The sequence below is a fragment of the Elgaria multicarinata genome, chromosome 2, assembly GCF_023053635.1.
Source record: "Elgaria multicarinata webbii isolate HBS135686 ecotype San Diego chromosome 2, rElgMul1.1.pri, whole genome shotgun sequence".
NCBI classification, from domain to species: domain Eukaryota; kingdom Metazoa; phylum Chordata; class Lepidosauria; order Squamata; family Anguidae; genus Elgaria; species Elgaria multicarinata.
This window is the reverse complement of record NC_086172.1, coordinates 16,500,773-16,514,819: the sequence shown is the minus strand read 5'-3', so window position 1 is coordinate 16,514,819 and position 14,047 is coordinate 16,500,773. Positions and strand designations below refer to the sequence as shown.

The window sequence follows — 14,047 nt, the reverse complement described above, 5'->3', positions numbered from 1 at the left end:
AACAATTTTTTTCAAAAGTTAGGGGGTCCGTGGCTTGGCATTTGAAAAACAAGGGGTCTGCAGTACTTAGCTAATTGGGAACCACTGATGTATTTCACTACCACAAGATATAATGATGGCAACCAATTTGGACAGAGTTTAGACAAATTCCTGGAGGAGAAGGCTATCCGTGGTTAGTAGTCTGATTGCTATATGCTACCTTCGGTATCAGAGGCAGTATGCTGGGGATCATGGATGTGAGAGTGCTGTTGCACTCATGTCCTACTTGTGGGTATTCTGTGTGCAGTTGGTTAAACAGAATGCTGGAGTAGATGGAGCCTTGATCTGATCCAGAGTGCCTGTTCTTATGTTCTTAACTAGCTAGCTGTACAGCTTGATCAAGAACTAATGAACAAAAGCTGTTCTAATGGGATGGGTGGGCTGCAGGTTGTAGTATTTGTCGCAATATTGGTACAAAATATATTTGTGGTATTTCTTTAACGTGTTTCAGTACTGGATGTGGAACATATGTGAAATAATGATATTTTTCTGGAAAAACTAATTAAAAGATTGATTTGGTATTCTAATGTTCACTACTTAATATTTTGTATTGCAGGTCACTTGAACAATGGGCTAGGAGTTGAAAACTGGCAGGTTCTAGGTGTGGAAGCTATTGGATAAATGCTTGGTTGTGAAGATGAACCCAAATACTCCTTTTAGTGGTCAGCCGTCTGGAGTTTTCCAAGCACCATCTGGCACGTCAGCTGGGATGTTTCCAGTTCAGTCACCATTCCCGTTTGGTCAGCTCACTGTTTTGGGGCAGAACAGTGGAGGATTGTTAAAGAATCCAGAGTTTACACACTTACCTGACTTTACTGCAACCTCAGGCCTACGTGGTTCTTCAGGGCAAGGCTTGGGATTTGGGCACCCCCCAGGATTTACACAATCCTATTCTCTTGGACAAACTACATCCTTTGTGGCTTCTGCACCAACCAGCTCTTCTGTTTCCAGCAATCAAGGTTTCAGTTTTAAACCACCTACTAATCTTGGGGCATCTCAGAGTACTTCTAACTTTGGAACTACATCTGGAGAGGCTTCAGGCTTTGTGAGACCAGATTTCAGCTTCAAAACCCCTGAGAGTGCAGTGTTCAAGCCTATTTTTGGCAGCAGTTCAGAACAAGAGAAAACCAATCTGGTAATCCCAGCTCCTTTCACATTTTCCTTTCCAGGTGGTAGTGGACCTGGTAGATTAGCCCCTTTCTCCAGTTCTCAAGAGAGCAGCAGCTCAGTTAGTACAAGCTTCAGTTTTTCAAAACCAGTGAGCAGCAATACTCCAACATCTTCATTCAATGCTTCTTTACCAAGCAAGACCATAGGGGATGAAACAAAAAGATCTCTAGGTCTCTTCCGAAGTCCTGCTAGCAGTTTTACCTCTTTTTCAAACTCATCTGCTGGGTCTCTGCCTTTGGGGGACACTTTCCAAACCAACAAAGCAAGCAAACCCAACCACGAAGAATTGCTAGCTCCAAATGAGCCACTTGCTAACCTTGGGAAGGGGACAAAGAGGAAAGAAGAGCAAGAACATTCTCCAAGACGACATGGTTATGACGCTGTGGATGAGCCAGAGCTCCCAAAAGGTGATCATCCTGCCAATAAGCGACCTGTCAGGCTGAATCGTCCACCTACCCGAGGCTTGTTTGGCAGAACATTGCTAGATGTGCTGAAAAGCAATAAGAAAGAGTCCAAAATGGAAAGAGTTTCCCTGGAATCTGGAGAAATGGATCAGACAAACGTGGCAGGGGGGAGCCAGTCTGGTTTCTCAATGCCTAAGCCAGCAGCAACACTGAAAAAGGAAGAAAGTAAGGCAAAATTGAAGGAAGGTCAGTATCAAAACTTGGCAAGAATTAATAAAATGATGGATGGAAATATTGCATTCTGTTTAATTGTAATTTTTGGTATATTTAATAGTTTATTTTGCATTTTACATCTAAAACATGAACATATTTGACATTAATGCTTTTTCTCTATGTTGAAAAAGTTCTTTCAGATTCTGCCATCTCAAACCCTTTGCATCGAAATCGGAACAGTGGGAGTACAGAGAGTGTTGGAGGTTTGCCGTCAAGTGAACTCACAGCCATCCAGTGCAAAAATATTCCTGACTTTCTAAATGACAGAAACGTTCTTGAAAAACACTTTAAAAAGTTTATTAACGTCCAACGTATCCGTACCAACCGAAACAAAAAGCTGGCTATTATACACTGTTTAGATCATGTGAGTTCTCTTAAATATTAACAGAAGATCAAATGTGTAAAAAATTATATGTGTAGGGTACTTACAGGTGTGTGCTATGGTGAGGTTTATTTGATATTCCCATCAGTACTAGAAATTCCCATCCCATACTACTAGAAATGCGTAGATGTGCCTCTTTTAATATGCAAAATGTTAGCAATTGAGTAATGTTGGCTGCTCTCTAGTTTACAGTTAAACACAAATAGTATTGTAATCATTGGAACTTCCTTGTCCATGACTGTGGGCTGTTATTCTTGTAGCAAATATTATGGAAATAAATATTTCTAGAAATTAGTAATATCTATTCAGCAACTGTGGACAGTTACTAGGGATAACTTGGCTTCAGTTGTCTATGCTATGGTAATCGCCAAGTTAGATTACTGCAATGCAATGTGGGGCTGCCTTTAAAGATGGTTCGGAAGCTGCAGCTTGTTCAAAATGCAGCGGCCAGATTGATAACGGACCAGAAGGTTTGAGCATATACGACCTGCTCTGGCCAGCTTGCATTGGTTGCCTGTATGTTTCTGAGCCCGATTCAAGGTGCTGGTTTTAACCTATAAAGCGTTACATGGCTTGTGACTACAATACCTGACAGAACGCCTTTCCCGATATAAACCTACCCGAACATTACATTCAACATCTAAGGTCCTCCTCCGGGTGCCTATTCCGAGGGAAGCTCAGAGGATAGCAACAAGAGAGAGGGCATTCTCTGTGGTGGCCCCCAACTGTGGAACGATCTCCCTGATGGGTCCTGCCTGGCGCCAACGTTGTTAACTTTTTGGCACCAGGTCAAGACATTTCTCCAAGGCATTTAGTAATAGTTGATGAGCATGAATTGGATTTTAAAATTTTAAATGTTAAAATCTAACATTTAAATTGACTTAAAAATAAATAAATTTCTACAGTATAAATTTAAAATACAGTATAAAAAGCACAACCAGGATAAAACCATGCAGCAGAAATCGATGTAAGATTAAAATACAGAATTAGAACAGTAAAATTTAAATTTAAGTTAAAATTAAGTGTTAAAATACTGAGAGAATAAAAAGGTCTTCAGCTGGCGACGAAAGGAGTACAGTGTACGTGCCAGGCGGACTTCTCTGGAGAGCTCATTCCACAGCCGGGGTGCCACAGCGGAGAAAGCCCTCCTCCTAGTAGCCACCTGCCTCACTTCCTTTGGCAGGGGCTCACGGAGAAGGGCCCCTGTGGATGATCTTAAGGTCTGGGCAGGTACATATGGGAGGAGACATTCCTTCAAATAACCTGGCCCCAAACCGTTTAGGGCTTTGAATGTCAATACCAGCACTTTGAATTGGGCCCGGACCTGGGCAGTTCTTTAAGAAATATATGAAAACGTTTTATTGGGAAACTTGATTTAATCAGTGATTTAAATAGTCTTGATTTAAACTTGATTTAAATAGTCAGTGTACCGTAATACTACATCTGTGGCGCTTGACTTGAATGCTGCTTTAGAGGACAGTTAGAATCTTGGTTTCTGCATTCATTTGTTTTTACAAAAGGGATACGTTTGCTGCCACTGATGTGGCCTTTGGGCAGAGAGTTCTTCCGTAGGTCCTTTGTTCCTGCTCAGCAGCAGATAGAGCCAGCTTGGTTGGGATGCACAGCTTTCCAACATCCCTTTCCTATTCTGAGAGAAAATGGAACATTGGACTTAATATGAATGTTCCTTCTTTTCAATGGGAAGGGAGGTATTGTTCCATTCATTTTTAGTAGAGTCTACTACTTCTGGTAGGAAGTGGAGATCAATTTGCTTTCAGACATACCTGGAGGAAGCCCCCTTCCATATTACGTTCTCTGTGCTTTTCCACTAGTTTGTGCCTGGTTCTCAATATTCTAATATTCCTTTTAAATTTGGCTTGGTTGGCACCCAATTAGGTGGAATACTTTCTCTTGAAGTGGGTATTTCAGTGTTTCAAACTGAGGGTTGATAACCACTAGAAGAGATGAGAAGTTCAGTGTAAGTTCTGCCACCACAGCCAATTTGGAGGAGTTGCCCTCACAAGGATGTCATTCTATTTCCAAACAGAAGGAACAATCTCAAGTTCATATAGTAAGCCGATGTTTAGCATTGCTTGTATTTTATATATCATTCTGACCCTAACTGACTCTTCCATTGAATTTCCTCCCCCAGGCATCTGCAGCTTTGGCTAGAAAGAAAGCAAAAGACTTAAACAAAGATATAGTTACATTTTGGCATAAGAAGAAACAAAGTAAGTTGTTACCTGATAGTTATAAAACTAGCAATATTCCTGCTATCATGATGAGTTTGTGTTTCAGAGAAAGGACCCATATAGTGCGGAGTCCTCTGTTGGAGAGCAGCTAGGGTTGTTCATATCTCACTAAACCGTAGTTTATTGCAAGGTTTGAAAGCCATTGGTGGCTCGCAGTCATCCCAGGTGCGACGCTCCGCCTCTCTTTCATTCACTCACTTGCTGTCCCTTTGCAGTAGCTGCTAACCTTCAGCAGGGGCTCTGGTATAAAGCATCACCACTTGACTGGGGTGGGGAGTGGATGACAAAGAGGAGAGGCCCCTTATGGTTTGAGAAAGGCCCACAAGTGGCTTCGGTGACAGTGCCTGAGGTCGGTGTGGCTCCTAGCTTGAAAAATGGTAAAGATCACTAGCTATTGTGATGTCTGAACACAGCCATTGTGAAGATCTGATAAGATTAGAAGCCTTCCTCAGAGTTCCCCTGCTATCTAAGCAGCAGCTGCTTACCAGGGAGGGGGCCTTTTCAATGGTGGCATCCTAGCTTTGGAGCATTTTCTCTAGAGTGGCTTGACTGGCACTCAGTCTGATGTGTTTCTGGAGCGAGGTGAAACACTTTTTACTTCCCCAAGAAATGTTTAGCTGTGTAACGTCTGTTAATCTATTTTATTTGGATGCTACTTTTATAGAGTTGTTGGTTTCTACTTCTTAATTTTATTGTAAGCTGTTGTAAAAGCCTCTGTGCACGCAGAGCTATATTGCACAGAGTTCCTTTTAGTAGAGTCTGGGCCACCTGTTTGTTGGGGGCGGTTTTGTTCCCTCTGTTATATTTTCCATAAGTGACATTTAGTTTTCCATAGGGGTGAATAGTAGTTCTCATACATAGAAGAAAGTAAGAGCTGTGCTGAGGGCATAGGGAATGGACCTACATCTGTTCTACAATGGGAAGCCCTGTGTTAATAGTCCACTCCATGGATGATTATTAGCATGTCGCGTTGGGTACTAATAGTCATCCCTGTAGTAGACTATTAACACATGGCTGAGTATTACTCTTCCTGCCCTCCCCACCGAATGGCAGAGCTGGTTCCCGCTTTCCATATCTCTGCGGTGTCCTGATACGGAAAGCGGGAACCAGAGCTGCTGTTCAGTGGGGAGGGCGGAGGGGGGGAGGAAGATGCAGGAGAGCCAATGCTGAGCTGCTTTTGCTGCCACCTGACTTTCCTCCTGCGGCTCTCCTATGTCTTTATTGGCGGGAGAGCTCTTCTGACAGCATCCCCCTCCGTGCTCTCCATATGGTGAATGAGTGTATGGCGGAGTAATACGAAGGGATTGTATTCCTTTCTCATGCACTCGTTTGCCATTTGTGGGTATGGGGCGCATGGTGCAGGACGCTATCAGAGGAGCTGTTCTGACAGTGTCTCCCTCCGCACGCTCCCTATCCACAAAGACAAGGGACGCTAGGATTGCAGCCTCCCCTGTGCCCATTAGCCACCACTCTCCCACCCTCATCCGCCTCAAAGTAGTGGTGAATGGGGGTGGGGGACAATAGGATCCTAGCATCCCCTGTCCCCATTTACCACCACTTGACAGTGGCAGGAGATGCGTGCGCCGCTCCAATATTAGCGGAAGGGTATCTCCTGCGGTTTGACGTTAGACGTCAAGCCGTGAGAGACATCCTTTGCCCCTGCCCCGCAATCTATTTGGATATCGGCTCCTTCCACCTCCTCGAGCTGATATCCAAAGGCATCATGGGGTGCGGGGGCGAAGGGACGTGCACGTTCTTGGGGACACCTGGGGTACCGCCAATCCAAGTGCCCCACCCAGAGACAGCATGTGCACGTCCCAGGAAGCACCGGGGGAGGCACTGATGGTCAGCTCACCACGCACTTCCCGGGATGGCTGACACATGCCTATACAGCCCCGCTGGGCAATCGTGGCAGGGGTTTCTGCTGCTTTTGCCTCACGACTCTGTAGGCATATGAAATAGTCTACAGAGCCTGACACATGACACAATAATCAACAGTTGTGCAGATAGTCAACTCTGTTGAATATTTGCATTGGTTATTTGAAGGAAATAACCTTGTGTGTAAAAGGCTCAACAGATGACACAATAGTCAGTGGTTGACTGTTTATGCAACGGTTGACTATTTAATAAACTGTTGACTATTGTGTCTTCTGAAACCAGTCTGACGTCAGTCTGATTCAGTAGAACTTCCTTCATATATCACTTCTATGATGACAAAATGTAATTTTTCTACATTTTTTAAAGTTTTAAAAATTCAATTTTATATATTTGGGTCCTTTGACCTCTTCTTCTCCTTATTGGATATGTCCCTGCAATTTGTATTATACAAGCTTGTAGAGCACGTCAGGCTCAACTTGTGGGAGAAGAATCTGCTAATCAGATCAATATGATTAGCATATGGGACCGTGAAGACCAATTGTGCTTATGTGCTACAGAAATTGCTTCCCTTTGCTCGGGGCTGCTGCATTACACAAATTTGGGAATTATGGCATAAGGTACCTAGACTTTGACCTTAACAGCAGGGATCCATAGGATCTTTCTGGCTGCAGAACAATTGATTTTATGTTTATGGAAACTCATGAAGCTGCCAGGTAGTCTGATCTGGCTGGATGAACCAAGAACTCTGGCCATGAGAAAGTAGATAAGTGTGTAATAAAGATACCCAGGGGAGTTTGAAGAAATCTGCTCTCTATTCTCAGAGATTTTGAAACTCACCCAGAATCTCTAAGCAGATTTCCTCAAATTCTCCTGGGTATCTTCCTTACTAAATGCCATCCACACCCCCTCAGTACATTACTCAAAGCTTGTTTTCTGGGCTCCATACCCCCTTCTTGAATTTTTCTTTCTTTGCCTTTGTCTTTATATATTTATGTCTAACATTGTTGGATGTGTCTTACCTGTTAAGTTACTGGACGTGGATAGAGAATCCCATTGGACTATATGTCGTGCAGGAAGTTAGAGTATTACAATATTATATTGAAATGCTGTACATTTATAAAGAATCAAAATATATAGTGGCAAAAAGAAGGTATGTCCTTTGTTACGTTTTTAATGTCATTCAATTTGCAAAGGTCCAAATAAGAAAGACTATTTGTCCAAGGAGCAAGAGGCAGACGAAAGTGACAGGAGGCAAAGCAATGACCAGCTGACTCATCAGCATTCTCCACATTGCAGTTCTTTAATGCGTTCCAGTGGTAGTGGAAACATGTCAAATAAGAGGTATGCGTTCTTTGTTAATGTTTTTCTTCTGCTTTGATCTTCTGTAGGAAGTGTTTGTTTGTATGTCTTTGATATTATGAAACTTTCAGGATTTGTTCTACATCTGTCTAGGATGGTTTTAGGCATAGTAAAAATTCCATCCATCGTCTTGAAACGCAAGTGTAGCCAGTCAAGATTTTTAAAGATTTACAGATTCAATATCATTTGATCAATTTCAACCAAACGTGGAATGATGATTCAGCACTGTAGCAAATAAATTTAAACTATATATTTTAATGATATGATTACCTATAATCCTAAAAGAGTATGTGTCTTTGTTTGCTTGTCTGTCATTGCCATAGCTCCAAGACCATGAAAGTTATACACCTGAAATGTAGAATGTATACTAAGGGGACCTTAGGAATATGCACTTTGGGGTTATTGTGTTCTTAAAATGTATTAATTTTTGTTAATTTAAGTGTGCCCATGTGGTTGAAGCCTGCAGTTAGATTTTCAGCCACTAGAGGCTGGCTTCACTAATTAGCACATAGCTTTACACTCTGTATAGTTTGAAGCTGCAACAGATTAGTAGGTTGAAGGCCACAGTTATATGCCTGACCTTCCCCTTGCTGTGGGGCAGCCCCACTCAGGGACAGATCCCTCCCTCATGAGCATTATTATTATTATTATTATTATTATTATTATTATTATTATTATTATTATTGTGTTTGGTATTGTATTTGTTTTTCTATGATAATATTAGCTGCCTAATATTAGGGCTTTTTGAAAGGGGAAAGCAGGATATAAATAAATATTGATGATGAGTCAGCCACTGGTCTTTTAAGAGCCTAACCCTTTGTATATAATACAAAGGGGCCTCCAGTTTTCCCGTGCACCAGACCAGAAACTATTAGGAGGAGTATCATGCCAAAGGGCATTTGAGGTTATGGATCAAGGGAGATATGGGGTTGGGAGGAGGGCTAGCAAGGTGAGGGGAATACAGCCCAGACAGTTAACATCTGTGCCGTGTTCCGGCCTTCCTCTGATCTGCAGGTTTGGTGGTTGCCTTTGGGTCTCCAGATGCTGTTTTTAAATGCCAGATCTGTTCAAAATAAGACCTCCCTTACCCATGCTTTAATAGTGGATGACAGGGCGATCTCACATGCATAACTGAGACCTGGGTGGGTGAGCATGGAGGAGTTAGTCTCTCCTAGCTGTACCTACCAGGGTTCTTGGTTCAGCATCAGGGTAGGCTTGAGAGCCAGGGAGGTGGAGGTTGTTGTGGTCTCTAGGAATTCCATCTCCCTCTGCAGACTCCCTGTCTATCTGATTACTGGTCTGGAGTGTTTGCACCTTGTGTTTGGGGAGATCAGGGATTCTATTGGTGTATTGCTCATGCCACTGCTCAACAGGCTTGTAACCTGAGCTGACAGAGGTGGGCTCAGGTGTGCTGTTGAGGTCCGTTAGACAATTGGTTCTATAGTCATGAGGTCTTGGAAGCCAAATTTAGGTTGCTTGGCAGGAGATTGAAATCCAGGACCACCAAGGGGGCTTTCTTTGAAATGCTACCAGTTCCACGTGCAGGGCCAGCTAGACAGGTGCAGCTGAGAAGTCTCAGTGAGTGGATGAGACTGTCATGTATAGCCCTACTGCTCCTGTATTGGGAGCAGGTGATGCAGGTAATCAATCAGAAACAGATTCAGACTCAGAAGACGCTGAGCCAGTGGGGAAAGAGGTTCACACAGGAGAGGCTTCAGCTGGAAATCTGCCCCCTCCAGAGTCTATCTCTTCAAGGCCAAATTCTATGCCTTCAGGGGACAGGGAGTCAGATTCCGGGGGTGAGCGTTCAGAAACCTTACTAGATGCTAGGAATCGCCAGAAACTAAAATGTTCAGCAAAGTTAGTGGCAAAGAGACAGGCGGACAGATTGCATAGAAATCGCCCACGCATCAATCACCTTGAAGTTATAGATATTTAAAAAGCCTTTACTTTTCTTTGAATGGACAATTGCCTTGCTTAGTTTGCATAGTTTTTGCCAAAGGAGGAGTTTCACAGAAGGTACCTAGTTTGTGTTACAGAAGTGTTTATTGCTTGCAATAAAGCTTTGTAAATTGCCTAGCCCTTTGCCTCATTCGTCTCCCAGAGAAAGCTGGAGCCGCTATAATACACGACAGAGACGATGGTTCAGAAAGGAGGGGTTCAGATTTGTTAGGCACTGAGGAACATTTTGGGACGAGCCAGGCCTGTATAAGAGGGACAGACTGCACTTAAACCAAAATGGAACTAGTCTGCTGGCACTTAACATAAAAAGGTGGCAGAGCAGCTTTTAAACTAAATCCCGGGGGGAAAACCAATAGGAGCTGGGAAGCATCTGGTTCAGGTTAAATCATGTGAAGGAGATGAATCTGAACATGTTTTTGATTGTCCCAATGTAGAAGGGGAGTAAGTAGGCCATGAGTACAGGATAGAACATGATAGCCAATCAAAGAGGCTAAAGTGCAACAGTGAAAATGGGACACGGCAGAGACATCTGGAGGGGGACACACACTGAGTATAGGTGTTCCTATGCAAATGCTATAAGCCTCCGAGACAAAATGGGAGAATTGGAGTGTTTGTTTTCAAAGGAGAACCTGGACATAATGAAGATTACAGAAACCTGGTAGAATGGAGTGAACCAGTGGGACACGGTCATCCCTGGATATAAACTCTACAGGAAGGACAGGGAAGGGTGTACTGGGTGCGGTGTTGCTCTCTACATCAAAGAGGGCATTGTGTAAAGTAGACTAGAGCACCTAAATGGGGGAAACTCTTCCACAGAAGTGCTGTGGGTGACAATACAGGACCCCAAAACTAATGTAACTTTGAGATGGAAAACTAAATCAGGGAGGCCTCCAAACGAGGAAGTGTTGTAATAATGGATGACCAATTATCCTCACATTGACTGGATAAATGCATATTCCAGTCATGACAAAATGGTTCAATTTCTTGATGTCCTAAATGTCTGTGTCCTAGAACAGTTGGCCATGGAACTGACCAGAAGGGAGGCAACCCTGGACTTAATCCTAAGTGGTGTTGTCCAGGACCTAATGTGAGATGGAAATATTGTTGACAGAAATGGTAACAGTGATCACAGTGCTATCAGATTCAATATATACTTAAGTGGGAAATTGCCCAGGAAATCCAACACAGTCACATTTGACTTCAAAGGAGGAAACTTCTCTAAAATGGACATTGTTTACTTGAACTTCCAAAAGGCTTTTGATAAAGTCGCTCACCAAAGACTACTGAACAAACTTAGCAGCCATGGAATAAGAGGAGAGGTCCTCTTATAAACCAGTAACTGGTTAGAGAACAGAAGGCAAAGAGTAGGAATAAATGGTAAATCTCCTGATGGAGGGAAGTAAATAGTGGGGTCCCACAGGGATCGATATTGGGACCAATTCTTTTCAACTTTATTTTATTTATTTTTATTTTATTACATTTTTATACCGCCCAATAGCCGAAGCTCTCTGGGCGGTTCACAACTCTGGGTGGTTCACTTGTTCATAAATGATGTGAAATTAGGAGTAAGCAGTGAAGTGCCCAGGTTTGCCGATGACACCAAATTATTTAGGGTTGTTAAAACACAAAGGGATTGTGAAGAACTCCAAAGGGATCTCTCCAAGCTGGGAGAGTGAGCATCCAAATGGCAGATGCGGTTCAATGTAAGCCAAGTGTAAGGTGACGCACATTGGAGAAAAAAATCCCCAAATTCAAGTATAACTTAATGGGATCTGAGCTGGCGGTGACCGGACAAGTAAGGGATACTGGGGTTGTGGTAGACAGCTCGATGAAAATATCAAACCAGTGTGCGGCTGCTGTAGAGAAGGCAAACTCCATGTTTGCAGGCAATAACCAGTGTTGTACACAAAAGGCACCAGCAAGGAGAAGGGAGACTTGTGCACAAGAGGCACCGAGCAATCCAGCAATTCCCCTGGCTGGGAGAAGGGAGATGTGTGTACCATGACCGGAGTGTCCGTGAGTTCCAGTGTTGGCTTGTGAACAAAAGCGAAGCCGGGGGCTCCGGGGAAATCCATCAAGGGCCAGGTTTCCCCATGCAAGACATCCCTGGTGTAGAGATTTTGACAAGCTTATTTGTTTAAAGTTTATTTATGTTTAGTTCCTAGAATGTTTGGCTTTGATGAATGGCAACACCTTTTTCCCCATATATAATATTTTTATGTGGGTACTTGATTTGGTGTTACTTTTAGAATTGTGTTGCAAAAACCAGATGAACCACAGGTGCGGCGCATACATGCGAAAAGTATAACAGAACCCTGTTCCTTTCCCTTGCGCTCCACATGATGCAAGTGTGTGCACAGACACTCAGCAGGCCAGGCCATTATGGGGGATAGGAGGCTCATGTGTCTCCAATTTCCAGACCAACTCTCTCCCCTCCCTCGCTTCCCCTCTTTCATGGATTGTGAACTTATCTAAAACATTTCTTGTTTATAGTTCTCCAGTTAAGAAACCTGGCCTTAAAAAATCTCTGCAATTTGAAGCATATACCTTTGATTCTGTAACTGAAGGACATAGCCCAGAGAACTTAGAAGTGCCAACATCCAATTTCAGTAACCTTATAGGCATGGTGGCAGAGACATCTGAGGACAAATACCACCTTTTGGACCAGAGAGATAAGATCATGCGTCAAGGTAAGCATTGTTACTGAACTCAGGTGAAGATGTTTGGGATACAGATTGGGTGGGAAAAGTCCCACACACCCTGCAACCATCTAAAGATTGCCGCAGAGCAGTGATGTGGGAGTTCTGGAAAATATTTGGACACTTCTCTGGATTTCCTCCCCTCCACCCCACCCCAGTACACTAAAATCTCTTGTGATCTTATTTAGCATGTTTTACTAGACAAGATAAAAATATATACCATGTTAATTATACATTAATTATAAAACATTTTTATAATAACCAAAGGTATTGAGACCAAAATATTTTATTAAGTAACAAATAAATAAAGCTTTAGCATCTCTGACAGGTGGCTGTCTAGCCTCTGCTTCCGCGAAGGAGAGCCTACCATCTCCCTAGATCATTAGTTTTACTGTAGCACAGCTCTTAGGTGAAGACATTTTCCCTAATGTTTAGCTGAAATCTGCTTCCCTGCAAGTTCAAACCATTTTTTCCAGCCCTGCCTTCTGGAGCAACAGAGATCAAGTTTTCTCCCTCTTCACCGTGATAGTTTTTCAGATAGACCACTATCATGTCTCCTCTTAATCATCTCTGAGCAAAGTATAATCAGCTCTTTCAACAATTCCTTGTAGGACTTTGTTTCCAGACCCCATATTGCACTGGACGCCCTTCTCTGGACATGCTTTAGTAACATGTGGCACTCAGAAATGGACACAGTACTCCAGATGCAGCCTGACCAGCACAGAATAGAGCAAAATTATTGCTTCCTTTGACTTGGGCACTATGTTTCTGTTAACACTTTTCTTTTTTTAGCAGCTGCTGGCTCATTCAGCTTGTAATCCAGAAAGACACCTAGATCCTTTTCAGATGTACAGCAGCCAAGCCAGTACCCATCCTATATGGGTACTGGCTTGGCTGTAGGAGGGCAACCAGGATGATCAGGGGTCTGGAAACAAAGCCCTATGAAGAGAGACTGAAAGAACTGGGCATGTTTAGCCTGGAGAAGAGAAGATTGAGGGGAGATATGATAGCACTCTTCAAATACTTAAAAGGTTGTCACACACAGGAGGGCCAGGATCTCTTCTCGATCCTCCCAGAGTGCCAGACACGGAATAATGGGTGTCCATTATTATTTAATGGGTGTCCATTATTATTTAATCCTTTAAAGTTAAAGGAAGCCACATTCCAGCTGGACATCAGGAAAAACTTCCTGACTGTTAGAGCAGTACGACAATGGAATCAGTTACCTAGGAAGGTTGTGGTCTCTCCCACACTAGAGGCCTTCAAGAGGCAGCTGGACAACCATCTGTCAGGGATGCTTTAGGGTGGATTCCTGCATTGAACAGGGGGTTAGACTCGATGGCCTTGTAGGCCCCTTCCAACTCTGCTATTCTATGATTCTATGTGTGCCTTGATTTTTTGTACTTTTCATTTATATCTGTTGAATTTGTCTTGTTAGTTTCAGCCTCGTTTTCCAAGCTAACAAGATTCTTTTGAATCCTTTAAGATCCGTATTAGCATAATCACTTTATTAGGCAAAGCAAAAGGTCAAGCTTTTCAAGAGTTCTCTCCAGAACTCTTCATTAGGCATCTCTTCATGTTTGGAGGAGGAGTGGGATAGATGAGAAAGAAAGAAAAAACACTGATGAT

The 14,047-nt window shown here is 43.0% G+C and overlaps 1 protein-coding gene across 2 annotated transcripts in view; it reads left to right on the top strand.

The window, feature by feature from the left end:
- MCM3AP (minichromosome maintenance complex component 3 associated protein) overlaps positions 1–14,047 on the top strand; it is a 99,069-nt gene that overhangs the window by 3,014 nt on the left and 82,008 nt on the right. For both annotated transcript variants that reach the window (XM_063116079.1, XM_063116080.1), the window contains exons 2-6: positions 596–1,859; positions 2,018–2,250; positions 4,421–4,499; positions 7,592–7,739; positions 12,213–12,409. In XM_063116079.1, the coding sequence (XP_062972149.1) occupies positions 677–1,859; positions 2,018–2,250; positions 4,421–4,499; positions 7,592–7,739; positions 12,213–12,409 (1,840 nt within the window). In that variant the 5' untranslated portion in view covers positions 596–676. The remainder of the gene's footprint in view (positions 1–595; positions 1,860–2,017; positions 2,251–4,420; positions 4,500–7,591; positions 7,740–12,212; positions 12,410–14,047) is intronic.